Source organism: Bos indicus x Bos taurus, chromosome 1 (genome assembly GCF_003369695.1).
Source record: "Bos indicus x Bos taurus breed Angus x Brahman F1 hybrid chromosome 1, Bos_hybrid_MaternalHap_v2.0, whole genome shotgun sequence".
Taxonomy (NCBI): Eukaryota; Metazoa; Chordata; class Mammalia; order Artiodactyla; family Bovidae; genus Bos; species Bos indicus x Bos taurus.
The window spans coordinates 72,617,483-72,644,036 of NC_040076.1; the positions used below are offsets into that span (position 1 = coordinate 72,617,483).

Consider the following 26,554-nt stretch of genomic DNA (forward strand, 5'->3'; position numbering starts at 1 on the left):
CAGTTAGAGTCAGCAGTGAGATACAGCCCACAGCAGGGCTTACCAGGGAATGCAGACATGGGTGGGGGATATGGTTCCAGCTCTTCCTGACCCAGACTTGCTGTGACTGACTTCTAGCCAGTGCTCTTCAGGATCTTCATCTGCACCAGCAGGAAATGGACTTCTCTTGCTCTTCAGAGTGGCCTGTGGGCCAGACCAACATCATCATCATCTCCTGGAAGAACCCAGTGCAGCCAGACCCTAGACCTTATCAGTCAGAATCAGCACGTTAGCAAGATTCCTAGAGGGTTCACATGCACATCAAAGTTGGGGAAGAACTGGGTTCTAAAATACACGATAACAACCCTCATTCTCCCCTCTTATCCGCCCCAGGAACTGATAAAATATTGAGGAGACTTGGGTTTGATGCCTGACCGAATATATTTCAGCTATGATTTGGGCATGCTGCTTGCTCTCAGAGCATCACAACAATGAGGTGTTCTGATTAATGAGAATGGAGTTAAAACCCCCAACACCCTCATAACTTTAATTTGACTTCTCTAAAGATAAAGTGAGGAGCAAAAGTCAGGCCGCAAAGAGTGGAGCGGGGTCACTGCTTTCACTTTATTTTAATTTATAGGAAAATTTAAATACAATTCTAGCTGGAAGTTTTAAACACTTTTTTAAAAGCTATTTGGAAAAAAAAAAAAAAAACACGTTTAAGTCAGATTCCTTTGGCTTTCCTTGCAACCTTGTCAAGCTCTTTCCATTCCAAAAGGCCATCCACGCAGGAACTCTTCTCACCAATTCACAGCTTAGGAAGACCAAGTAAACACAAAGCTGTTTAGTTGCCAGGCGTGACAGCAGTAAAGCCACACCTTACAACACTAGGCCGAAAATTAGCGCCAGGAAGCAACGCCACCTAGCGCTCCAGAACACTCTACACGCACGTCACCTCCTCCTCCTCCTGACGAAATTAACCGGAGGCGTGGCTGCTACCGCAAATATGCCCGGCCATTTTTTTCCGAATCTCCTAGTTGTACCCCGAACACTAAAAGTCGACGCACAAATTTAGAAGGTACCATTCGTGTAATCTACTCGCCCTATCCAACTTTGAGATATTCTTAGGAATATATATTGAAAATTAAGCTCTGAGGCCACTTTTTGCATTTACTTTCTATCGTAGTGGCAAGTGTGAGATATATAAGTGGAGATTTGAGGCAGATTATTCTGTTTCCCTGCGATGTCGGGCCTTAACCACTTCGGCTCGTCTACACGTCACTTCCGGAGATCGCGCTCCTGAATACCCAGCAAACTGGTGTGACTCTAACTTGCTGCTTTTCGTTCGTCTTCTGGACAAGCATGGGACGGAGAAGAGCGCCAGAGGGTGGAACCCTTGGCCGGGCTCTTATCCGCCAGCAAGTTCAACGGAGCCGTAGCCACCGCCACACTGACTCCTGGGTAAAAACGTCTTTCTCAGCCTTTCTGCCTAGTTGTGAGTCTGAACGCTGCGAAATTTACGGTCAAGGTTCTCAGGGAAATATTCAAAGGAAATGATGCCAAAATAGGGTTTCTAGGGATGAATACAGTTGCGCCCCGGTAACGGCGGGGATCCGTTCTAGGCCCACCCCCAGCCCCTCTGGGATACTGAAATGCGCAAATGCTCAAGACCGTTAGAATCGACCAGACGGATAAACAGGCCCTCCTAGCAAGACACAGGGCCCATAGGTGGAGGCTAATGTGATGAGGTCGGAGTGAGATCTTGAAAACCAGGGCAGAAACCAGGGCAAAAGTTTGATATTTATCCTGTAGGCCGTGGAAGCATTTGGAAGTTTCCTCACAGGAATGACGCAAAAACTACTTCTTGTTGTATTCATTTTTCTAAAGAATTGATCCTCCAAGAGCCGCTGGTTGGTAGCAGAAGTACAAAATAACTCAGATTCGTGCTTCACTTTTTTTTTATTCCCTAGTGGTATTACTCAGAACTGGACAGCATTTCTCCAAAGTTTGGCCGGCCTAGTAGCTTCCTGGGCCTGGAAACGGTCATAGCTTTAGGATCCTTGAAGAGCGGATGAAGTGGTTTGATTGATTTGTAATTGTCATTTTGACATTCATTCCTCGAAGTGTTAGAATTCACAAAGTTCTCAGCAAAGAACTGGATTCTAATCCTTACCCTGATTTTTGCTGATTCTGGGGCCTTTGGGCAAACCACATAGCCTTTTAACCTTCAGGTTTTTTTTCATTTATTTGTACCTGTACAGAGCATGTAGCTTAGGATGATGTTTATCTTATCAAACTGAGGTGTGTCTGGAATCAGAACAGTGAGTGGCAACTAGCCAAGCTTTTCACCCCACAGAATAAAACTCAAGAAAATACCACGTTGTGTGGAATGTAATAAAGGTAACTTTCAGGATTCTTTTGTTTTCACTTCACTATACTGAATGGTACACAGCATCTCACAGTATCTCACAGCATTTAAGTCACTATCCGAAGTGTATTGCTTACTGTGGGTGTCTGTCTAAAAAAGTTGACCAACAGTGGCTGCCAGAACCAGAGTATATGGTTTATGGATTTATAAACCACATATTAGCTCTGCCACTTATTAGCTTATGACTATAGGCAATTTATTCTCTCCAGTTTAATCCTGATGGAGATATGAAGTTTATTTCAAAAGATTTTGAAAATTAAATAAGAAAGTAAAAGGAAAATAACTATTACGAGGTAAGAAAGTACCCATTTAAATGTTAACTGTTACTAGTGTTGACTAAAAGAGCTAACACCACCCTCAAGACCATAGAATGGTTTTTTGAGAACATAGCGTTTATTTGGATGTGAAGAGCAGAAGAAAGCAGCTGTATGTTTTACTCATAGCTACACACAAGTGAGCTCAACGATGGCTATGATTGGGGTCGACTTAATCTTCAGTCCGTGACTGAACAGAGTTCCCTGGATGACTTCCTTGCCACTGCAGAACTTGCAGGAACAGAGTTTGTAGCTGGTAAGTTGTTGCTGAGTGCCTCCAACACGTTTCTGTCTTTGCTGACTAGATACAAGTAAGTCTACTTGGGGGTGTTTTGCCAATCTTCCTAAAGTCATAGGGAGCTGTTTTTAACCCAAAGGCAGATATCCCAGGAGCAGTGCGGAAGGGTCAGTTGAGTTCAACAGGGAAGTTCAAAATGTGCCACGGTTTTAAAATTAAGCTCTAAAAAGTATCTGTGGTTATCTGTCATGTCAAATTCGAGAAACTCAGTCTCTCATCAGGGAAGAGACCAGTTAACATCATGGTGAGTAAGTTCCCATATTAAGTGGGAACATTGGGTAGGAGGTCACCATTGGAAGGAGAAATTAATGTTAAAAAATGATCAAGCATGGGGTTAGAGGGGTGTGTGTTCTGACTGGTGGTTGAGGATGACATGATGAGAATGGTGACTGGACCGTCCAGTATTGATGGTCACATGAGGGTAGTGGATTGCCGTCTTTGCCTAAAGATCAAGAGAACCATTGCTGAAGATGACCTGTTATCCTTGAATAGGACCTCCTCTCAGCATTTGGGTAAGAAGCGTAGCTGGCTCCCAAGTGCTTATCTCACTGGAGTCACCTGCCTCAGAGACTAGGTGGCTGTGTGGAGAGGTGCAGTAGAGAGGCCTGGAGCAGCTTCAGGGGATAAAGCCTAGAGCAGAAGCCTCTGGTTTATACATACACTGGGTGTTTTTTTATTCCTTTAAATTCTTGTACAGCTTAATTGTGAATGTTAATAAATGTTTTATGTAAATTCTAGCTTTGTAGTAGCTCACCAGTTTGACTGGAGTGCGTCTCCTTGCTGAACTTTGCTTTTCCCCTCAGTCCCTTTGGCTTATAATTATTCTCCATGGGTACAATGAGGAGATTGGTTGTAATGAATATTTTCAATTGCTTCCCATTTCTATTGTTTCTGGTTCCAAGAAATGCATTTAGCATATGGAGTTTTATAAAAATCAGTACTGGAAAAAGTGGTTGACCTTTTGAAACATTTAGTAAAGATCTTTTCCTTTTTTTTAGGTTAGGGAAATCTATGTAGATCAAGAAAGCTTAAATTCTGTTTTAGGTGCTCATATTTTTAGTATTCTAAGTAATGAATTCACCGCCTCTTAAATAGCAGTACTTTTTTTTCCCCCCTATGGATAGAGAAGCTTAATATTAAATTTGTGCCTCCTGAGGCTAGAACTGGACTACTATCTTTTGAGGAGAACCAGAGAATTAAGAAACTCCATGAAGAAAACAAACAGTTCCTGTGTATACCAAGGAGGTGAGTTGAGTAAAAATGTATATCAAAAGGCATAACAAATCCACTAAATGTAAAATTTTTTATTTGGTGTTCACTTTTTTCTGCTTTCTTTTCTCAACTGCCATTATTAAATCCAGTTATCCTATTCTGTTTTGGTAACTCATGTGGATTTTTTTTTTTTTTTTATGATTGTTTCAGACCAAAGTGGGACCAAAAAACTAGCCCAGAAGAACTCAAACAAGCAGAGAAAGATAACTTTCTAGAATGGAGACGTCAGCTTGTCTGGTGAGTGTTCACCTCCATGAAGAATTTTCTTGAAATTTTAAGTTAGGCATGTTGGTGTCCTTGCATTGCTGTTTGCATTTTTAAGGCTTTGTTCTTTTAAAGAGAAATGGTAGATTTCATCTTATAAGTGCAAATTAGTGTGTGTGTGCAAGCCACATTGCTTTGTGCATGTGTTTCCTTGCACAAAGGTTGTGAGTTCATCTCTGCATTCCTGGCCTTTTCTCCTTTTCATATCCTTCTCCCGCCATTTGTCACTCTGGAGTTGATCACTGCTCCCTGGAGCCTTCTTCCAGTGTGATGGATAAACCTCTAGGACTTAAAAGCTTGAGTAGAAAATTTAAATTTGATTTACATATTAACTCAACAGAAAGGATATAAAAATCATTTGACAATTAATATTTGCATGCTTATTTTTTAATGCAATGAATTTGAGTATTTATATCACTTGAAACCTAACTATCAAAATCTAGCAGAAAGATAAACTTCTCATTCTAAAACCAGGTTGGAAGAGGAACAAAACCTGATATTGACACCATTTGAAAGAAATTTGGACTTTTGGCGCCAACTGTGGAGGGTGATTGAGAGAAGGTAGATTACCGTTTTCTTCTGGTGTAAGAAGGATGTGGTGATGGTGTTATGTTAGATTTGCATGTTATATATGTTTGTGAGCCCAGAGAGGGGTTAAGGGAACAGGATCAAGCTATACAAAGGGCTACTGAGAATTATTATAAAAACTGAAACTGTGATCCTACATTTCTTTTAAAATATGGGGGGGGGTTGTTATTAATAAAACACATCGATAAACTTAATGATTGTTTTCTGTAAGATGAGTTGTGAACCACCTATAGTTATTTCAGCAAACGTATACGAATTCATACTAGTAACATGGAAAATACAGATGTGAAAAAGGATTGGTGTCTGCTTGCAGAGAGCAAATGTGTTTTGGGGAGGGGTCAAACACCAGGGACACACAGATAGATGAAATGCAATCCTTGCACTAAGTTGACGAAATACTAGTAAAATACAAGATGAAGTGTGAGTCCTGCTGTGTTACAGATGAAGGATCACGGGCCAAGTCAGAGCTGAAGGAACAGTTAGTAGTATTGGGGGAATTTAGGAGTGATTTGTTTCAACTGGGATTTGAAAATAAGAGAATGACTTTGGTAAGTTGAGAATGGGAGATTTTTCGATCATTGCCATATCCTGATAGTTAGAAATTGATGAATCAGCTTTCTTCAATCTCATTCTTTGTTACTGCTAAAGGGTTTTTATTTTTGTCAAAAGAGTGTATGAGTTATTTATAAGGACCCCTTAAATTAACCTTATATTTGAAATGATGCTTTTAACAATAAGCCTTCGGGGAGCAGGGGTGTGTGTGTTTAATCTATAAAATATACCCAGTAAGAACGTTAGGAAACAGGATGCTTTCACTGGGATTCTTGGGAAAGAATATTAGCATATTTAGCATTATTACGAAGAAGAAGGGCTTGGATTAAATTTGTAAAAGTCACTTACATTTCTTTTTAGGGTGATGAAAATGCTCTGGAATTAGTGGTGATAGTTATACAACTTTGTGGCTGTATTAAAAACCACTAAATTGTATACTTTTAAAAGGATGAATTTTATGATAACACAAATTATCTCTTTTTCTTAAAAGTCATTTACATGCCTCCAGCCCATCTTGCTCCCTTGGGTAGAGAGGGTCATTGGGCTGGGATGTGAGGAGGTGAAAATATTAAGGCAAATCTCCAAGCCTAAAGGAAGGGGATGCTATGCTAAGTCACTTCAGTCGTGTCCGACTCTGTGTGACCCCATAGATGGCAGCCCACCAGGCTTCCCCGTTCCTGAGATTCTCCAGGCAAGAACACTGGAGTGAGTTGCCATTTCCTTCTCCAATGCATGAAAGTGAAAAGAGAAAGTGAAGTCGCTCAGTCATGTCCGACCTTCAGCGACCCCATGGACTGCAGCCTTCCAGGCTCCTCCATCCATGGGATTTTCCAGGCAAGAGTACTGGAGTGGGGTGCCATTGCCTTCTCCGGAAGGAAGGGGAAGGTTGCTGCTAATTGCCAGGCTCCATGCAGACCTTAGATTGACCTAGGTTTGAATGGGGCTTAGGAAGACCCATTATGGTTCTTTTGGGGACTGACGTGGACTGATGTCTCCTTCATGCAGTTAGGATGTATATTGCTGAAAATGCGCTTTTTTTTTTCCAAAGAGGATTGATAACAGTGTGAAATATTGAAACTTCTACCTTGAGGGAATGCCCCCATCTGCACACTCTTAGTTTATTTTTTAATTCTAGATTTTCTCCTATTTCATATATTGTCTGTCTTTTTCCATATTTCTTTTTTTCCCTGTTTATTCTGGTTTCTGACTTGTGTAAGAGGCTTTCCACAGATATCAAGTGATGTTTGCCATCTGTTCATATTTAAGAAAACAAAGTGTTACAAAGCTGATTGACGAACTTCTGTTTGGGTGATTTTGCCACCAGGTGAACTTCTCTGTGTGGTGACTGAGCAGAGATCAATTTTATTTGGTTGGGATACCCTAAGATGTTCGTATCTAGGGTGTTTTCCCTAGGATCAGTCAGTTTCTTAAAGAGAAGCACTTTCGTCTGCCAGGAACGGGGTAAAGGTGATGATATACTACACGGGGACTGGGCCTTTGCACCATTTGGGGTATATGTCGACTGACGTTAATCCTCCTCTTCAGTATGGCATTTCTTTCCCACCTTCTCCTATGCTTGAGGTCTTAGTTCTGGAGCCTCTCAGGTTCATCTTCTCCACAATAAAGCCTGGCTTCTGCCATTGGGATAGAGGGCTGAGGGGCTATGGGGTGAAGTGTGGCCGCCTGGCTGAATGGAACAAGGGAATGGACCTAATCCCTCCCTGTTCAGAGTGATTTTAGCCCCACACCTTGCCCTTGTCTCAAAAGCTGCATCTGATGCTTCTGATCCTGAGCTTTCTCAGAGCTCTGGAGTGTGAACAGGCCTGCTTCTCATTGACTAACTTTCTGAGTTGCTCTTTTTGTCCTAATGAGTTCCAGCCTTTACTTTCATTTTTGTAGGTCTTGAGAGGGAACAATGGTAACCATATGAATTTTTCCATGTTTAACGGGAAGGCCCTTATTTTTTATGCCCCTAAATAAGCTGTTTGTTTCCCCAGAGTAAGCCTGGACCTGTTGAAACTTGTAGCTTCAATTGGATTACGGCATCACTTGTTCTGTTGCTGTATCACATGGAAGTGGATCTGAATTACATAAAAATATCATTAAAGTGACTCCTGCTGTGTCTCTTAACAGGAAATATTTATTGATATGTTCTGTAAAGCGGCAGATGTCTCCTGTTTGATAACAGGCTAGCTATGTCATCTGTTTCTTTAAGTTCAAGAATAGTTATCAGAAAGGATTTGGTGTATGACATTTCATTGAAATGCAGGAAACCGCTGAGGCACGGAGGGCAGAATGCTGCTTCTGGTCAGACAGGGCGTTTCCGTTGCGTTGCATCAAGCCTTTGCAGCACATAACTGGCACTTTGCCCTGCATCTTAATTCAGTACACAAAGCATGCCATCTTAAACTTGTCTTCTTACTGGTGTGTCTAAGCTGGTTATTTTTTCTGCCTGTTTGGCAGGTAGACGTAATGTTTATGGACTTTGGTTCATTAGACTTTGTCCGTTTTTTGCAGTCATTTTTGCATTTACTGTTAAATCCTTACAGTTGGAAAGCAGTAGATATTACCTTAAAGAAGGAAATACTAGGACCCACTTAACTAGAGAACTTTTTAAGCATCTTGTCAGAAATTAGCAAGTCTATGAGTTCCTTTACTCACAAGATTATGCTGGAAATTTATTCTGAAGGAAAATGCAAACCCAGATTTGTCAAAAGCTCTGCCCTGAATGGTAGCCTTGATTTAACACATTTCCTTGGTGTTCAGCATAGTTGCATAGGAGTTACTTGAGGAAGAGTGAACCGGACATGGATTGGGAAGACTATTAGAAGGTGCTGGCACATGCGCAGCTTGTTCCCTCCCAGCTGTGGTCACGGCGTTCTAGCCGCAGAGGCTGAGGGCAGGGAGGATCCTACCGGAGAAGTGCAGTATTAAGTCGTACAGTGCTGGCCTGCTGGTCCCCGCTACCTTTGTGAGAATTCGAGGGACTTGCTGTCTGCACGGAAAGTTTTCACATTGCTCCATCATCTTCTGTGTGATGAAAGGGGTTGGATTCATCATTTCCTGCTTCACCATGGCAACTTCAGTTGATACTTCACTATTTTGAATCTTTACATTTAAGCACATTCTTGAAACTGGTGAATGATGATTTGCTACATGTCAGAAGGGTTTCAATGAGGTTTATAGTGGCAGCTGTGATCAGGTGATGTATCAGGGCTTTTTGAGGCCTTGCTTAACACAAGTGTAGACTGGGTGCTGAGCATACAGTCAACCTCACCTTGGGTTGAAATCTTTGAAATAACTCTTTAATCTTTCCAGGAGAGATGACAAGAAGGTATAGTTAAAATTTTTAGCATATTGAGAGCAGGAAAATGTTACGATTACAGCATGATCTCTGGTCCAGAGTACTTGAGTTCCCTTTCAAGCTCCATCACTTAGTACCTTGTGACTTTGAATAGACCACTTAGCTGTTCCAAGCTTCAGCTTCTTTACATATAAACTGGGGATAATTGTGCCCATTGAAAGTTAACTCTATCAGCGCCTGACATGGAGAATGTCTGCTCTCAATACTGTTTCCTTTCACTTCACAGTGATTGGCGTCTCCCGTTTGTTTTTCAGTGATATCGTGGTCCAGATAGTAGATGCTCGAAATCCGCTCCTGTTTAGGTGTGAGGATTTGGTAAGTAAAACGTGACAAGATTCAAACTTGTCCTTGGAGCAGCAGTGGGAGAACCGTGTCACTGACAGCAGTGGCTCTGGGCCAGCCTTTGCACCCTATCCGGTCCCCCACTCCTTCCAAGGCCAGGAGCTTGCATAGTGGTGCCCTTCAGACAGATGTTTTCTTCAGACAGTTGTTTCCGTCTGCAGGAACGCACAAACACTTGAACTTCCTAGGTTTTAGTTTAGAAGCCACTTTGTTCAGAGGCATTTGCCAATGTTTCTCATTTTTGAAGAGACAGTAAATGAAGTAGCATTTTGCTGAGTTTGGCGTATGCCTAGTCCCTTCATCCCACTAAGCTTTCTCTTCTCACACCATAGTTACTACCTTCTGTGGTATTCTACAAATGATCTAAGTTTGTAAATACTGCAGGGGTCATCATTAAGGTGTGAGGAGCACTAGAAATGAGGTGATACAGGTTTTGAATTAATAAGACTGAACACACATGAAGTATTCCTACTTCTGTTTGAGGACCATAGTAGAACCATTATTTTAAAATCTACTGGTGACTAGCAAAATTCAAAATAAGGAAATCTTATTAATTCAGCTTTCAATATTTTTAGGGTATTTCCTAATGGAAAGCTATGGTTGGGAGTTAATTTAATCACTGGGTCTTATTTTCCTTTTAGACTTCAAAAATATTTTTTGTAATAAAAGGTAAGATTATTATTGGCTGTCATCATTTGGCTTGAAAATAGTTCTTGCTGACTGACAAATCAGCAGTTCTTTATTTTTGCTTAAAAGAAACTGTATAAAGAAATGAGAACAGGGCAGGAAAGCATTTCTTTTTTACCCTTTTGTTTTGTTTTTAATTTAAATTTATTTATTTTAATTAGAGGCTAATTACTTTACAATATTGTTTTGGTTTTGCCATATATCAGCATGTACCCTTTAGTTTTTTATGTGAAGAGTTTGTAAGTGTATGTGACCTAACTTCTTTTCAAAGCCTGCTGAAAGGATCCATAGAATGTACCATGATTAAAAATCTTTTGTATTAGGACTGTTTTAAAACTGGGGACAGTAAGACCTTTTAGTAATAGCTTCTGGGGGAAGGGGGTCTTCAGTATAATTAGCCAAATTTTTCCCCATTTGGAGAAATATCTGAATATCTTTGTCTTGCCTAGGAATGTTATGTGAAAACCATTGATGACAACAAGGAGAATGTTATTCTGATAAATAAGGCAGACTTGTTGACTGCCGAGCAGCGGAGTGCCTGGGCTGAATTTTTCAAAAAAGAAAACGTAAAGGTCATCTTCTGGTCAGCTTTGGCTGAAGCCATTAAGCTGATGGGTAACTCTAAGGTAACTGGGACTTCTTCAGGTTGGACTTCAGGGAGGAAGATTTCGGTTTCTGTTAAGTGCGCTTTGTTTGTTTTTTCTTATTGTTGATTTGTGGGGCTTTATTTATAGTAGGATAGTCAGACATGACTGAGTGACTTCACTTTCACTTTCACTTTCCTGCATTGGAGAAGGAAATGGCACCCCACTCCAGTGTTCTTGCCTGGAGAATCCCAGGGACGGAGAGGCCTGGTGGGCTGCCATCTATGGGGTCGCACAGAGTCGGACACTACTGAAGCGACTTAGCAGCAGCAGCAGTAGGGTAGTATGATGACTTACAGAAAAGTGAGTCGCAAAGTTGCTTTCTCTGAAGACACATAATTGTTTTAAATGTTAGGCAGAAAGTTGTGTAGGACGTTTCCTAATGACTTCACAGTTACTTCTAAGAGCAGTCAAAACCAAAATCCAGATACAGCTGAATGTAGTAACTTCTCTGGACTCAACTAGAATCTCTTTTGATTTTATTTTGAAAACAAAGAAATGAGTTAATACTAAATTAAGATACACCATGTGTTTTAACCCAGTTTTGATAGAAACAGTTTGAGTTATTTTCTAATAAAAATTAATGATAACCAGCTATGGAAAGAACTTAGCAATAACATCTTGGAGCTGAAAGAGACTTAAAGTCGTATCTTTTCCTGTCCACCTCCTTTTGTCTCACCTCTATTTATCAGCCATTGCTGACTAGTTAGTGGCCGGAGCTGGGTGCTCTGAATACACGCCTTCTTGTTGGTGAGCTCACAAATTAGTGAGCTCTACCTCTGTGAAGGACTTCTTCCGTCCACCTCCCTGGCAGACAGTCACATACTGTCTGCAGCCAGACATACCACATGTCTCATTCTTTTTCTCTCCAGGGTGAAAGTTCTTCATCCAGTCCAGTGAGGCTCAGCTCTCCTAACTTTGATCTAAGGCCTCTTACTTTCTCCCGGTGTTCCCTCTTCTGCAGAAGATACATTTTTCTGCTTTGCCGCTCCTTATAGACCTGTCCTCCAGCGCGCTCCTCACGCTGAGGGCCTCTCTGCCTGAGTCAGGAGAGCACCTACAATGGGTGGCCACTGATGAGTATGGTCTTTCAGATGTGGTTTGCCCAGGGCATGTGTTCTTATTTCTTGTAATCAGGATACTCCCAGGAATTCAGAGTTTTTGTTAATTCACCTCCTTTCAAAGGAGCTTATGCTTTTGGCTCATTAAACCTATGAACAACCATATCCCGCAAATATTGGGTTGGCCAAAAAGTTTGTTCTGGTTTTCCCGTACTACCTTAAGGGAAAAATCTGTATGAACTTTTTGACCAACTCAGTATTTAAAAGATAAGATTTTACCAAGCACAGCTCATCAATCTTTACATGTGGGGAAAGTTTTTCACTTTATTTTTAGCTCAGCTTAGGACATGTAACTCCTAAATATTAGTGGTTTGCGGACAAGGTAGAATTCATTTTGGATGTGTCATTTGCTTTTCTCTTCTTCCACCGTTGAATCATCTGCAGATTTTGTGTTGGCCCTTCTGTGTATTCTTAATGTTCATTGATAACGCTGTTGAGTAGTCTGGGGCCGAGGACAGTTCTGTGACCTTTCGTGGACTTAATAAGCACAGGTGTACCAAGCATTTAAGATGTATTTGAAAGGCTATAAAAGTAGTTATTGTGCTATTACTGTTGTTAATAAAAGCTAACCCACAGAAAACCTGTTCTTAGCAGACACTGCTATTCTGAGTACTTTCTGTGTTTTATTTCATCTTCTCCAGAAAGAGTGTAAGTGCTTGTAATCCTTGGGCAATCTGGCTTCATAGGCTGTCCTCTTCACCATGGCTTCTCTTGTTTCAAATCCTTCCTGGAAGTTGGTGTCTAGTTGCAGTGCTGAATAATTATTTATCAATATATCACTCAGCCCTGATACAGCAACCCAGTGGCCCTGTTAAAAATGGGAAAAGGATCAGTTTTACATCTGTGGTATTCCCTGAACTGACAATCGAGGAGTAGATTCCCAAGGGAAACGGAATTTGTTTGCATGATCTGTTCTCAGGGAATCTTTGCTGCCTCCTGTTGCTGACTGTCAGCTAACTTGTGGAATTGTTTCCCTGTCAGACTGGATTACCAGTGCTTGGTTTATGGAAGATATTCTTTCTTCCTTTCTAAAAGTTGAACCCTATTTATTCTTCCTAAGTCTTCTGAAATCTCTGTTCACGATTTTCCAGGTTGTTACCAGCTACTGTTGTGATATCGTATCTAATCACATCTGTCATTTGAATATCAAGCATGAACTTACTAAAAATAGATATTCACTATTTTTTCACCTATCTGAAGTTTGGTTCTTTCTCCATGGTTTTTTGGAGAAGTAAATGGCAACCCACTCCAGTATTCTTGGCTGGAGAATCCTGTGGACAGAGGAGCCTGGTGGGCTGCTGTCCATGGGATCACATGGAGTCAGACACGACTGAAGTGACGTAGCATGCATGCATACATTGGAGAAGGAAATGGCAACCCACTCCAGTATTCTTGCCTGGAGAATCCCAGGGACAGAGGAGCCTGGTGGGCTGCCGTCTCTGGGGTCGCACAGAGTCGGACACGACTGAAGCGACTTAGCAGCAGCAACAGCCATGGTGATTTAACCATTCTTATTTTTTTTTTAATGAGACTTTTTTTTTAATTGAGTACTTTTGTTTTCTCTTGACCATTTGTTAAATTGCACCGTGTTCCCCAAAAGATGGACTTTTCCCTTCTTTCTTTCTTTTTTTTTTTTGGTGTGTGTGTAGCAGAGTTTTATTAAAGTGAAAAAGGGACAGATAAAGCTTCTGACATAGACATCAGAAGGGGGTGGAGAGTGCCTCACTGGCTAGTCTTAGCAAGGGACCTGTATATACTTTTTCAATTGGTCTCTTCTTTAAATTTTTGATGTAACTACTGCAAAGTCCTTATGTTGCCTTTATCATTTTTCCTGAACCTAAACTGCTTCAAGCCTTAGTTTTCCTAGTACATACCCATGTTCAGTCCACATTCTTGTGTTCTGCCTCTTTCATACTTTTAAATGATTCAGAATAGTACACAGTGACTTCTTGACATTCATTATAGAAATTGCTTCCAATTCCAAGTTTCTTTTTGAGTCACCTGAAATGACAGTGAAATCATACCTCTTCTCCCTGACTTTGTTTCTTCCCTAAAATGTAGGATACCTATTTAACTGAGTTGATCATGCCCTCTCCTGTAGATTATTTGGAAATGATAGGTTTGCATCATTTCTAAATCTAAATCAATTCATCCTTATTGATAAGAATTGGTAATACTGTAAACTGTTGTATTTCTGCTTTATTATCCATAAGAATTCAGAATGATTGTTGTTAAGTTGCTAAGTCATGTCCAATTCTTTGTGGTCTCATGGACTGCACCACACCAGGCTTCCATGTCCTTTACTATCTCCCAGAGTTTGCTCAAATTCATGTCCATTGAGTCGATAATGCCATCCAACCATCTCATCCTCTGTCGTCCCCTTCTCCTGCCTTCTATCTTCCCCAGCATCAAGGCCTTTTCCAGTGTGTCAGTTCTTCATATCAGGTGGCCAAGGTATTGGAGTTTCAGCTTCAGCATCAGTCCTTCCAATGAATATTTAGGACTGATTTCCTTGAGGATTGACTGGTTTGATCTCCTTGCTGTCCAGGGGACTCTCAAGAGTCTTCTCCAACACCACAGTTCAAAAAAGCATCAAGTCTTTGATGTTCAGCCTTCTTTATGGTTTAACTCGCACATCCATACATGACTACTGGAAAAAAAAACCATAGCTTTGACTGTACAGACCTTTGTCGGCAAAGTAATGTCTCTTCTTTTTAATATGCTGTCTAGGTTAGTCATAGCTTTTCTTTCAAGGAGCAAGTATCTTTGAATTTTATGGCTGCAGTCACCGTCCGCAGTTATTTTGGAACCCAAGAAAATAAAGTCTGTCGCTGTTTATATTTTTCCCCATCTATTTGCCATGAAGTGATGGGACCAGATGTCATGATCTTAGTTTTTGAATGTTGAGTTTTAAGCCAGTTTTTTCACTCTTCTCTTTTACTTCTTTTACTTTTACTTCTTCTCATCAAGAAGCTCTTCAGCTCCTCTTCACTTTCTGTGATTAAAGTGGTATCATATGCATATTTGAGGTTGTTATTTCTCCTGGCAAACTTGATTCCAACTTGCAATTCATCCAGAAGGATTAATATACCCATGAATTGTAAATGATTTTTACCATTCTGTTTCCAAAAAAAAAATCATTGTTTGGTGAATAATTTCCATGCACAGCATTGTTTTGTTGCTCTCATGTTTCACACACAGGGACCTGTGCTCCATGGTGCTATGATTTATTAAAGGCAGTTATAAAAGAAGTTTCCTTAACTATGAAAATCCATGTCTTTGAAAATGCAAATATATATATATTATAAATTATACCCATCTTGCTTTGTGCATAGAAGAGAATGTTAACTGTTTTACTGTTAATGAGAATGCTTTTATTTTATTCTACAGTCCATTGCAAAAGTACTGCCAAGGAAATCAGCTTGACACAGACTTTTCTAAATTCTTACTCTCTTTTTAATAGATAAAAGAGTTATCTATTAGGATCAAGGTGTTCAGGGTAGTATGGCCTTAGACAAGAGTTATCTATTAGAAAAATAATAGATGTTATTTGTTCAAAGTTCAAGTAACAAAAATGTGTGATGTGAAGGTCCACCTCTAGAGGGCACCACTGTTGATAGTTCAGTTATATTCTCATGTTATCTCGTCTCCTCCATCTGTCACCTTCCCTCTTCTTCACAATGTTTTTTGTCCTCTGTTCATCTTAGATAACCAACTCTGAGTGTTTTCACCGGAGTGAAAAGTGCAGTTGTTACACACTTCTGAACTTATGTGGTTTCTGTTATTTCATCAGGAAGACGTAAACGGAGACACTGGAGAAGCTATCACAGCCGAGTTTGAAAACTCCAGTTGCGACGAAGCTGAAATTCTACACAAAGAGACTGAACATCTTTCACTTGGTGAAGCTGCCAGTAGTGAAGAAGATGAGAGCGAGTATGAGGACTGTCAGGAGGAGGAGGAGGACTGGCAGACGTGTTTGGAAGACAGCAGCAGCTCTGATGAGGAAGCCTGTGGCCAGGACTGCAAGGAGGGCCATACTGTGGATTCTGAGGCTCAAGGAAGGAACACCCCACAAAAGAGGCAAATACACAATTTTAGTCACTTGGTATCCAAGCAGGAATTGCTGGAGGTCTTTAAGCAGCTGCACTCTGGAAAGAAGGTGAAGGATGGACAACTTACTGTTGGACTGGTAAGATGAGATAGGTCATAAAATTGATTGATGAGGGTCTGTATTCCCACTGCCCTGGAACCCCAGAGACCAGCCAGGCCCTGGTGCCACAGGGAACTGAAGGCTTCTTGTTGCCCGTGGGAGCCGTAGGAGCAGGCCATGTGTGACAGACGAAGCCCAGCTCCAAGAGTGAACTTCTCAAGGCTTAAACTGGTTACACCCCTCTTCGTATTAGTCACCTTCTGCAGTCTCCCAGTTAATCCCTACAGGATTCGTGACTTACAAGATATACCAGAATGCAAACTTTTAAGGTTGTCTTCTGCCCTCTGATCCAGTGTTCTTTCCTTTAGGTAGGGTAGGCTTTTGGCATCCTGTGATGCAGGCTTTTTAGATAGGGTAGGCTTTTGGCATCCTGTGAAGATTGCCAACTTTTACTGTAGACATTCTGTCTGACTCCCTTCTAGGTGGGCTATCCAAACGTTGGTAAGAGTTCAACAATCAACACCATCCTAGGCAACAAGAAGGTATCTGTGTCTGCTACGCCCGGCCACACCAAGCATTTTCAGGTATTTCCACAGCATCAGCCTCTGCATTTACTCCTCAGACAGTTCCTCCCTCTGAGTATTTTCTGGAGTTCTTTGCCGCTCGTGTGCTGCTCTTCTTCCCCTTCCTGTGCCGTGTGCCCAGCCTAACCCCCTTACTTGTCCTTCAGACTCTCTATGTAGAACCCGGCCTCTGCCTGTGTGACTGCCCAGGCCTGGTGATGCCCTCCTTTGTCTCTACCAAAGCCGAGATGATTTGCAGTGGAATCCTCCCGATTGACCAGATGAGAGACCATGTCCCACCTGTATCACTAATATCCTTGGTGCTGTGCCAAAATTGTGGTTGTTCTGTGTATATTGGAGCTTCAGAAAAATCTGGGTAATTAAACAGGGGAGGTAAAAATCATCCCTCCTTACATAATTGTAAGGATTAGAAACAAAGATTGTGTGACTTATCTCTGAATTAGGATTATCTCACAAATCTGTAATGTATTTAGGTAAAAATTTGTCATCTTGAAGTCTGTTTCAGAGATAATATTTTTAAAGGATACATTTGGAGGTGCATACATTTGGTGCATAAGGCTTTTTTTAAAAGAAGGACTGAAAGTCTTTTAAAATTAAGAATAATCATACTTCTTAGGAGAGGTGGAAAGTTTTTTGTCACCATGGTGCTGAAATACATGTTCTTAGAAGATGCCATGGGGAGGAGGAGGAGGGTCAGTTCAGAGAAGTAGATTCCTTGACAAGCTTATGTTTGCCAGAATATTCCAAGACATGTTTTAGAAGCTACATATGGCATTGACATCATAAAGCCTAGAGAGGATGAAGATCCCCGGCGACCTCCAACATCAGAAGAACTGCTGACAGCTTATGGATGTGAGTGGTGGTTTATTTTAAAATGTGAACAAAAAATAACAATATAATTACTGATAGAAGTACCCTGCAAAGATACAAATTCAGAATTTTCCCTTAGCATTTTGTCATCTTTCAGGGTTGATACTTCTGTGGTCCTGTTGGTCTTTCCTGCGGAGTAGCCTCCAGGTAGCTGACTTGGTAGTGGTTTGGGGGTCTGGCAGTAAAGGAGTGGGAGCCAGCTGCTGCCTGAGTGGTATTTTATTCCATGTTAGGTGCTTTTTAGAGTTAGAGAAGGAGGTGTGCTATATTCCTTGCCTCTTCCCCAGGCTTTAATCGTAGAAATCAGTGCCTGGGAGACGTGTCTTCCCAGGCTTTGGTGGTTTCAGGCCCTTTCCGGTAGGAGGCCTTGGACCCAAGTGTAGACGTAGGGGTTCTGACCTGAGGCTCTGTTGGCTTTTCTTCATGGGAGCTCCATGTAGAAACTTCCCAGGTGGTGGTAGTGGTAAAGAACCTGCCTGCCAGTGCAAAAGACATGAGAGATGAGGATTCAGTCCCTCGGTTGGGAAGATCCCCTGGAGGCAGGCATGGCAACCCACTCCAGTATTCTTGCCTGGAGAATCTCATGGACAGAGGAGCCCAGCAGGTTGTAGTCCATAGAGTTGCACAGAGTCAGACACGACTGAAGCAACTTAGCATACACACACGTGAGAATTATCTTTGTCATTTCTCCAATTGACTGTGATTTACTTATCTTAAACACAAACTTTAATCTGGAGAGACCTGTATCTACCTAAAGAAATACCAGTGTTAAAAAGTTTCCATGTATATGTATCTTGCCTTTCAAGAAATTGCCCTCAGCCAGGAAAGAGTTCAGGTTATTTGAGTGTTTCCTGGCAGAGAAAGGTGATTTGATATAAACCACAGTTAAATCAGACCTTGAATTTTTGCCTTAGTTGAGATATTTTAAAGAGGATGGATACTAAGCACTTGTGGTAAGACTAGTATAGTCACAAAATCATAGGACAAGAAGGGGTCTTAAAGATTTCCCCATCTCTCCTCTCCCTTTCCTTACAACAAGTAATCTGAACTCTGAGCATGAAATGACTTGCCTAAGGTGGTGTCTGGTCAGTGGCATAGCCTCAGTGAGAACCTAGGTTTCTTTCCTAATCCATCTCTCCCTTGTGCTGGCCTGAAAGATGGGGAAAAGTAGACTTTGTATCAGACTTTCCATCTGGTTTGATATCCAGATAAAACTGAAAGTAATATGAGTCTTTTCAAATTTTTCATCTAATTCTCTCTGGTAAATCAAAAAGTGAGGACAAAGCCAATTTGTAAAAACACATGCCTAAACATTCTTAAAATACTAGTACAATCCATCATCTGTCCATGTATTTGTTAACCATTTTATCTTCTAAGCATCACTTTTTTCTATGCATCATTTGTGTCTTAATGATTTGTAGCAATTCTTTGCCACCTATGTTTCAAATGTTTTTCTTGATGTATATTTTCTTTAGCCCCATAGAAGTCAGTTTTGTTCGGTTTTTAGTTTTGTTGGGTTTGGTGTTTTACTTGGGAAAAGCTGTTTTCCTATCATTTTTTTTTTAATTTTTAGATTTTCATCCTCCTTCAAAGGTATCTTTGTGTATAGTTGTGTAACTGCTTTCTTCTAAACTAAAGGACCCAACAACATAGGGCTAGTAGGAGGAGCTGGGTTTTGAACCTGTCAGCTAAAGCCTGTGTTATTATCAGCTCTGCTCTGTTGCTCCCTTCTAATTGGATTAGTATTAAAGGGATCTTTGTTGTATGTTTGGGAAACTGAAAAAAGTGTAGGTATGTCATTAAATAAGAAAACTTGATCTGTTGCTTTTGGTTTTGCTGATAATGACAATGTAGCATTCTACAAGTAGCCTCCTTGGATCAGTGTTTAAAATCAAAGAGATGAAAGAAATAACTAGAGTAGAGAGAGACTGAACGTGTCCGTCACAACATGTTGCTAGGCGTTTGTCAAAAGATCAGATGCACCAGTATAGTCGGTCCTGGATTGTCAGATTTGTAATGCTAACCAAAATATTTTCTACATTGTTAATTGATTTTTTTTAAGGTAGCATAAGAATGCAGTGTAGTTATAGAAAAGGCTAGATTTCCATTAACCTCAAGTTTCTTTATTACAGTGTCTTCTAACTTAGGTTTTACAAAATTCATTTCCCCTCATAGGTATGCGAGGATTCATGACAGCACATGGACAGCCAGACCAGCCTCGATCTGCACGCTACATCCTGAAGGATTATGTCAATGTAAGTGAACCCTGCCTCTTGTTCCTCTCCAATAAGTAAGTAGGTCTTCTTCCATTGCCTGTGTTTAGGGTAATGGCAACCAGCTGGGTTATAAAAGAGATATTTTCTTGTTGATACTGTTTTATAACTGGAATTATACTCTTGATCCAGGGGAGCCAGCATCATATAAAACATAGAAAGGACTGACATGATATGAAATAGATGAACATCTCTGAATATCTGTTATCAGTAAAGATGATAAAGTATGTAAGTCTGTGAGCTATTATTTTCCTGTTACAGTGAGGACATAGTAAGTTTTGGGTTTTTCTCATCAGCAAAATAGGAGTTCATAGTACCTATCTCATGAGATTATTATGGGAAATAAATGAGAATGGTGATATGAGTTGGACACAGACACCCCCATATACACAAACACCACTTAGCTCAGTGCCTCGTGTAAAGTTAGCCCCGGTAGTTTTTATTAACAGTAGTAGTAAGCTACTTCTTTCCACAAAAAGTATTCCAGGAGGCTCATAATAATTGGCTGTGAGGATGTCGCTTTATTCCCTCCTCTTCTCAGTGTGTCATCAGTGGGGCTTTGGGGCACAGAAGTGAAAGAGGACAGCTGTGTTCTTTTTTTTCTTAATTTAGGAAGAAAATAGTTAATAGAACACTTGTATGGATGAATTATTTATTAATTATTCTTTGCCATCTGTCAATCTGTGAAGGATGGGTGGTGGTTGTGTTCAGTCGCTCAGTTGTGTCTGACTCTTTGCAACGCCATGGACTGCAGCGTGCCAGGCTTCCCTGTACTTCACCATCTCCTGGAGTTTGCTCAAACTCATGTCCATTGAGTCTCTGATGCTGTCCAACCATCTCATCCTCTTTCACCCCCTTTCCCAGCATCAGGGTCTTTTCCAATGAGTCAGTTCTTTACATCAGGTAACCAAAGTATTGGAGCTTCAACTCCAGCACAGTCCTTCCAATGAATATTCAGGGTTGGTTTCCTTAAGGATTGACTGATTTGATCTCCCTGCTGTCCAAGGGACTCTTCAAGAGTCTTCTCTAGCATTACAGTTTGGAAGTATCAGTTCTTCAAAGCTCAGCCTTCTTTGTGATCCAACTCTCACACCCATAACCTGACTTCTGGAAAAACCATAGCTTTGACTAGATGGACCTTTGTTGGCAAAGTGATGTCTGCTTTTTAATATGCTGTCTAGGTAGAGGATGGGGGAAATGAGTTAAAACACAGCACAGTCTTTAGAGAACACATGGTAGGAAGAGGAAACTTGGCGCCCAGCGAACGACAGCATTAGGCCCAGAGTCCCCATTAGTGCAGCCACACTGTCCAACTGCATCCTGGCTTTTGTTTCGGAAAATACATCAAGTATAGGGCTTCCCTGATGACTCAGTCAGGGAAGAATCCACCTACGGTGCAGGAGACTGCCTGCAAAGCAGGAGACGTGGTTCAATCCCTGGGTCAGCAGATTGCCCTGGAGAAGGAAATGGCAACCCACTCCAGTATTCTTGCCTAGGAAATCCCCTGGACAGAGGATTCTGGTGGGCTACAGTCCATGGGGATGCAGAGAGTTGTTCACGACGGAGTGACTAAACCCCCAACTACCACATTAAGTTTTGGATTGGCCAAAAAGTTTGTTCAGGTTTTTACATAAGATGTTACAGAAAAACCCCAAACAACTTTTTGGCCAACCCAATATAATCACGTACTTGTACTGAGGAGTACATTAAAGAAGATAAAGAGGGGCACAGAGAAGAAAGGTTACATTCTGAGTTAGGACTATGGAAGGAGTGAGGCCTCTAGAACACTAAGGATCGTCTTCTGGGTGTTAGGACTGTCTGGTTGCAGTGACCAGAACCCATCTCGGCTGTCAAAAGAACGAAAGTTCCATCAGTGTGCCCTGGGGAGAGGCCACCTCTGTGAACTTCACACAGGTGCTCTGAGGGTGTGCTGTTACCACACGTGTTATCTCTGCAGGGTAAACTCCTGTACTGTCATCCTCCTCCTGGCAGAGATCCTGTGACCTTTCAGTACCAACACCAGCGACTCCTGGAGAAAAAAGTGAATGGTGGGGAAATAAAACTGCAGGTGGTTAGAAATAAAAAGGTATATCAGATTGAAAATGTAGTGGACAAAGCTTTTTTCCATCAGGTGAGTTTTAAGTTTTTTTTTTTTTAACTTCTGATCCAATACACTTTATTGAAACAGCTTTATTTAGTAACAGCTTTATTGAAATGTCATTCGCATATCATTGAATTCACCCTATTAAAATACATGATTTAATAGTTTATGGTATATTCACAGAGTTGTGTTAACCATCACCACCATCTAATTTTAGAACATTTTATTATAGAACTCCTTCACTCCAGAAGGAGACCTTGTACCCATTAACATTCACTCCCCATTCCCCACTTCCACTAGCCACTTCCAACCAGTCATCCACTTTCTCTATAAATAGATTGTTCTGGACATTAGATATAAATGGTATCATATACTGTATGATCATTTGTGGCTGGCTTCTTTAGCAAAGCCTAACAGCTTCAGGGTTCATTCACGTATCCGTACTTCTTTTGCTTTTTATTGCCAAATAATATTCCATTAAATGGAATATACCACATTTTGTTTATTCGTTTGTCAGTTGATGGATATTTGGGTTGTTTCCACTTTTTGTATATTATAAATACAGCTGCTGTGTACATTCACGTGAAGGTTTTTCTGTTTACATGTATTTCATTTCTCTTGGGTGTATACTTTGGAGTAAGATTACTGGGTCATTGGAATTGCTCTATATTTAACCTTCTGAGTAGCTGCCAGACTATCTTCCAAAGTGGCTACACCATTATACATTCCCACCAGCAATGTATGAGGGTTCTAATACCTCCACATCCTTGCCAGACTACAGAAAGGTAATGATATTTAAGCTAGGCTTTGAGAAACAAATAAAAATGTGTCAGTGGGAAGATGTGATGAAATTTCCAGGCAGAAGGAGTAAATGAACAGAGGCAAAAAGATACGGGAGTGTGGGTTTTATCAGCACCGAACCCATGTTGCAGGTGACCCTGTGTGCCACTGGAAGGAATATGGACTTGATTCCCCAGTCTGCAAGGGGCCTTCAGAGATCTGTGAGGACAGGACTTAGAGAGATACAGATTAGAGAACTCTAATAGAAGTGTGGACTCTGGACTCAACGAGTCTTGCAGTGGTCCAGTAAAAGCCAATGAACATCTGGGTTAAAGCAGTGGGGATGGATAAGAGGGGAGGATGTATAAAGTTCTAGAGACTGGAGTCCATGGAACTCAGTGCCTAACTGTTGTGACAGATAAGACGGAGTGTGTCATCTTGGGGGCTGAGCAGGTTCTTATACCACTGGCTGAAATAAAGAATGTAGAGTCAGCTTCTAACTAACTGAGTTACACAAGTAGAATTTTGATATCAAGAGAGATTTCCAGAAAATAGCTGGTATTACGAGTATTGATATAGATGGTGTTTGAAGCCATGGGACTAAATAAAAGTTGAAGGCAGAATGAATTGAAGACAAAACTCTGAGAAACTTATTTCGGGAATGGGGAGAGAAAGAAGAGCAATGAGAGACGGAAGTCCACTATCCTGGAGTTCTCCACAAACAATTCTGTGTGTATCCTCTGAAGGAGACTGCTGACACCGCCATTAATATCTTCCCTTATTCCCTAGGAAAATGTGAGAGCTCTGACCAAAGGAGTCCAGGCTGTGATGGGCTACAAGCCTGGGAGTGGCTTGGTGACAGCAGCTGCTGTGAGCTCTGAGAGGGGGGCTGGGAAGCCCTGGAAAAAACATGGCAACAGAAATAAAAAAGAGAAAAGCCGCAGACTCTATAAGCACCTGGATATGTGAACTTGGACTGCAACGGAACTGGCACCTTGGCTGTGCATCTGTGGTGCTACAGGGTGGACCCTTCTGATGCGCACACAGCAGCCGGTGTTAAGACCAAGGGGCTCTTTAGAGTACCAGCTCAGACTAGCAGTTGTCTCAGATTCCCAGAACCCTGCTCCTGTGAAAGGCTGAATTTAAGATGAGGGAATTTATGATGTATATTTGTGTAAATATATACACAAATGCAGAGTAATTTATAAATTGGGAATTTTGGGGAAAGATATTAAAGTTCAGTTGCTACTTGTGAGTTTTTTATTGGCTCATATAGATTTATTGCTATTTGGACATTTCACATTCTTTAAATGATTTTAATTTGCTGAAACCTGGATGGATTTTTTAGTACATGATTAAATTTGTGATACTTAACCTCACACACATACCCAGCTTATGCCCCTGATATGGCAGAAGGCATATCAGATCTTAGAACAGGGTTTGACATGGATGAGTTTTAAAGCCTGTGGAGAGCATGACCTACTGAAGATTTGAGTGTCCACCCCAGAGAGGGGAGCATGTGCTTTTTGTGTCATAGATGGTTTTGGAAATTTAGTGGAAGTTATGGACACTTTCTCCAGAAAAATGTGCATTACCACCTACACAAATGTGCAAAATGTATCCAGAGATTCATAGACCCCAAAGTTCATGAATTCGCAGTTAAGAAGACTTGCCTTTAACTGACTGTAATATATCTGGTATACTTGAAAATGTGTTCTATCTGGGGAATTTAAAATTTTTTATTCACCAATTTAACAAATACTCATTGACCAACTTTTCTATTTTGATGAAGTCTAAATTTATCTTTTTTCTTTGGTTGCATGTGCTTTGGTGTTAGAATCAAAGTATTGCCAAATGCAAGATTACTAAGATACACTCATTTTTTTTCTGAAGAGTTTTAGGGTTCTAGCTCTTAAATTCAGGTCTCTGGACCAGAGTTCACTTTTGTACATAGTGTGAGTCAGGAAATGGATCAGCTTAATTCTTTTACATGTGTGTATCCAGTAGACCCAGCACCGTTTATTAGAAAGGTCAGTCTTCTCCCATGTAGTTGTTTGGGCACCTGTGTGGAAAATCAAGCATAAATGTGAGGGCATTTCTAGAGATGTACCTTTGACAAGTCAAACGTTCATGAGTGGATAACAACTGTCAATGGTATCGGACTCAGCTTTCTAGCAAGTACAGCTTGTAAGAGATGGATGTGTATGCAGATGCTCTCCACACACACACACACACACACAGACACACACACACACACACACACACACACACACACACACACTCCACATCCCTCAGTGTCAAATGGCGTCCGCCTGCCTGCAGCCCAGTTCCTGAACAGGCTGACAGCTTGCCACAAGCCCTGTGTTCCCTGCTTTCACACACACACACACACACACACACACACACACACACACACACACACACTCCACATCCCTCAGTGTCAAATGGCGTCCGCCTGCCTGCAGCCCAGTTCCTGAACAGGCTGACAGCTTGCCACAAGCCCTGTGTTCCCTGCTTTCACACACACACACACACACACACACACACACACACACACACACACTCCACATCCCTCAGTGTCAAATGGCGTCCGCCTGCCTGCAGCCCAGTTCCTGAACAGGCTGACAGCTTGCCACAAGCCCTGTGTTCCCTGCTTTCCCACCTGAGGACTTTTCCTGCACCCCAGGAGCTTGCTCAGCCTACACAAAGGGCAGCTTGGAAGGGCAGGAGGTGGAACCCCCGCAGAGTAACCCCCAACCAGGAAGGAGCGGGGGCCGGCTGGTAAGTACCCCAGCTTCCTGTCACGCAGCACGCACATTCTGGTTTCTCACAAGATCCTTAGTGGAACTGAGCCCTGTTTGCCCGTGGTTAAACTGTCTTGTTAACTCGCCTTTCCTTGCTCTTCTCCCTACCCTTCTTACTTTTGCTGCTTCCTCACTTCTGCTTCATGGAGTTGCCTCCCAAATAAACTAACTGAACCTTTGCTTAGAGTCTGAGGAACCCAAACTAGGACATCCTGAAAGGGAATTTCTGTCTTCACTTTCGCTTCTGCCTGGAATATGTCTTGTTAAGCAAACTTGAAATTTGTAAATAGTATGCCCACCCTTGTAGAGGTTAGTATTTTGAGGTTTTCGCAGGGCAGTCAGTATCACTTTATTGTTCTGAAGTCTTTTCTTACAGGGGACATACCATCCTTTTAAAGCAGAACCTGCTGTACATCTGTCATCTGTTTACTTTCAGGAAATTAGAAGGAAGTAAAGTTTTTGTCAAGAAACCAATAGCAATGTTTTCTTCATGGATACACAGGAAAAAATTAATAGCAGGCCAGAAATCCAAGTGCTACCTTGTTTTATTAGCCCTTTCCCCTCTTCAGTCTTTGTGGAGAAGTGAGGAAAATTTTTGAATTTCCACCATTTACAGCCATTTGTTGTCGTGTTCAATGTACTGTATACTAGTTGAGGGTGAGAGGCCATACAGAAAGGAAAGATAGTGCTTTCAAAAGTCTCCAGTTATAAAAAGGTTAACAACAACCATTTTGAGCAATTTAAAAATGAAGACTTACCTGGTCCTGTGGTTAAGACTCCAATTCCACTGCAGGGGCCATGAGTTCTATCCTTTGTGGGGCAACATCTCACATAATGCATGGCATGGCCAAAACAACAACAAAATGATTGATTTTTTTTTTTTTTAAGGCATTATGTTAGCAAAAAGTGCTCACTCAGTTCAGTTCAGTCGCTCAGTCATGTCCAACTCTTTGCAACCCCATGAATCACAGCACGCCAGGCCTCCCTGTTCATCACCAACTCCCGAAGTTCACTCAGACTCAGGTCCATTGAGTCGGTGATGCCATCCAGCCATCTCATCCTCTGTCGTCCCCTTCTCCTCCTGTCCCCAATCCCTCCCAGCATCAGAGTCTTTTCCAATGAGTCAACTCTTCGCATGA

The 26,554-nt window shown here is 41.4% G+C and overlaps 1 protein-coding gene and 1 long non-coding RNA gene across 2 annotated transcripts; one reads left to right on the plus strand and one right to left on the minus strand.

Annotated features, from left to right (window-relative positions):
• The first annotated feature begins 1,251 nt into the window (after positions 1-1,251).
• Positions 1,252-23,859, plus strand: LSG1 (large 60S subunit nuclear export GTPase 1). Its single transcript, XM_027537974.1, has 14 exons — positions 1,252-1,440; positions 2,851-2,977; positions 4,144-4,264; positions 4,442-4,528; positions 5,030-5,116; positions 9,314-9,374; positions 10,538-10,714; positions 15,647-16,042; positions 16,486-16,587; positions 16,734-16,877; positions 17,316-17,439; positions 19,633-19,712; positions 21,688-21,861; positions 23,401-23,859. The coding sequence occupies exons 1-14, from the start codon at positions 1,342-1,344 to the stop codon at positions 23,578-23,580; spliced, it is 1,959 nt and encodes a 652-aa protein (XP_027393775.1). The 5' UTR covers positions 1,252-1,341; the 3' UTR covers positions 23,581-23,859.
• Positions 23,505-26,319, minus strand: LOC113890202. The gene is made up of 2 exons (XR_003510447.1): positions 26,174-26,319; positions 23,505-24,673 (listed from the first exon to the last, which is right to left on the minus strand). It is a non-coding gene; the product is annotated as an uncharacterized LOC113890202 (long non-coding RNA).
• Between the last annotated feature and the right edge of the window lie 235 nt (positions 26,320-26,554).

Bases quoted from the DNA above. Each gene is read 5' to 3' on its own strand.
- LSG1 (XM_027537974.1), top strand. From the start codon at position 1,342: ATGGGACGGAGAAGAGCGCCAGAGGGTGGAACCCTTGGCCGGGCTCTT. The intron at 9,375-10,537 runs GTAAGTAAAACG...TGTCTTGCCTAG, and splicing joins TGTTTAGGTGTGAGGATTTG to GAATGTTATGTGAAAACCAT. The intron at 17,440-19,632 runs GTGAGTGGTGGT...TTCCCCTCATAG, and splicing joins ACTGCTGACAGCTTATGGAT to GTATGCGAGGATTCATGACA.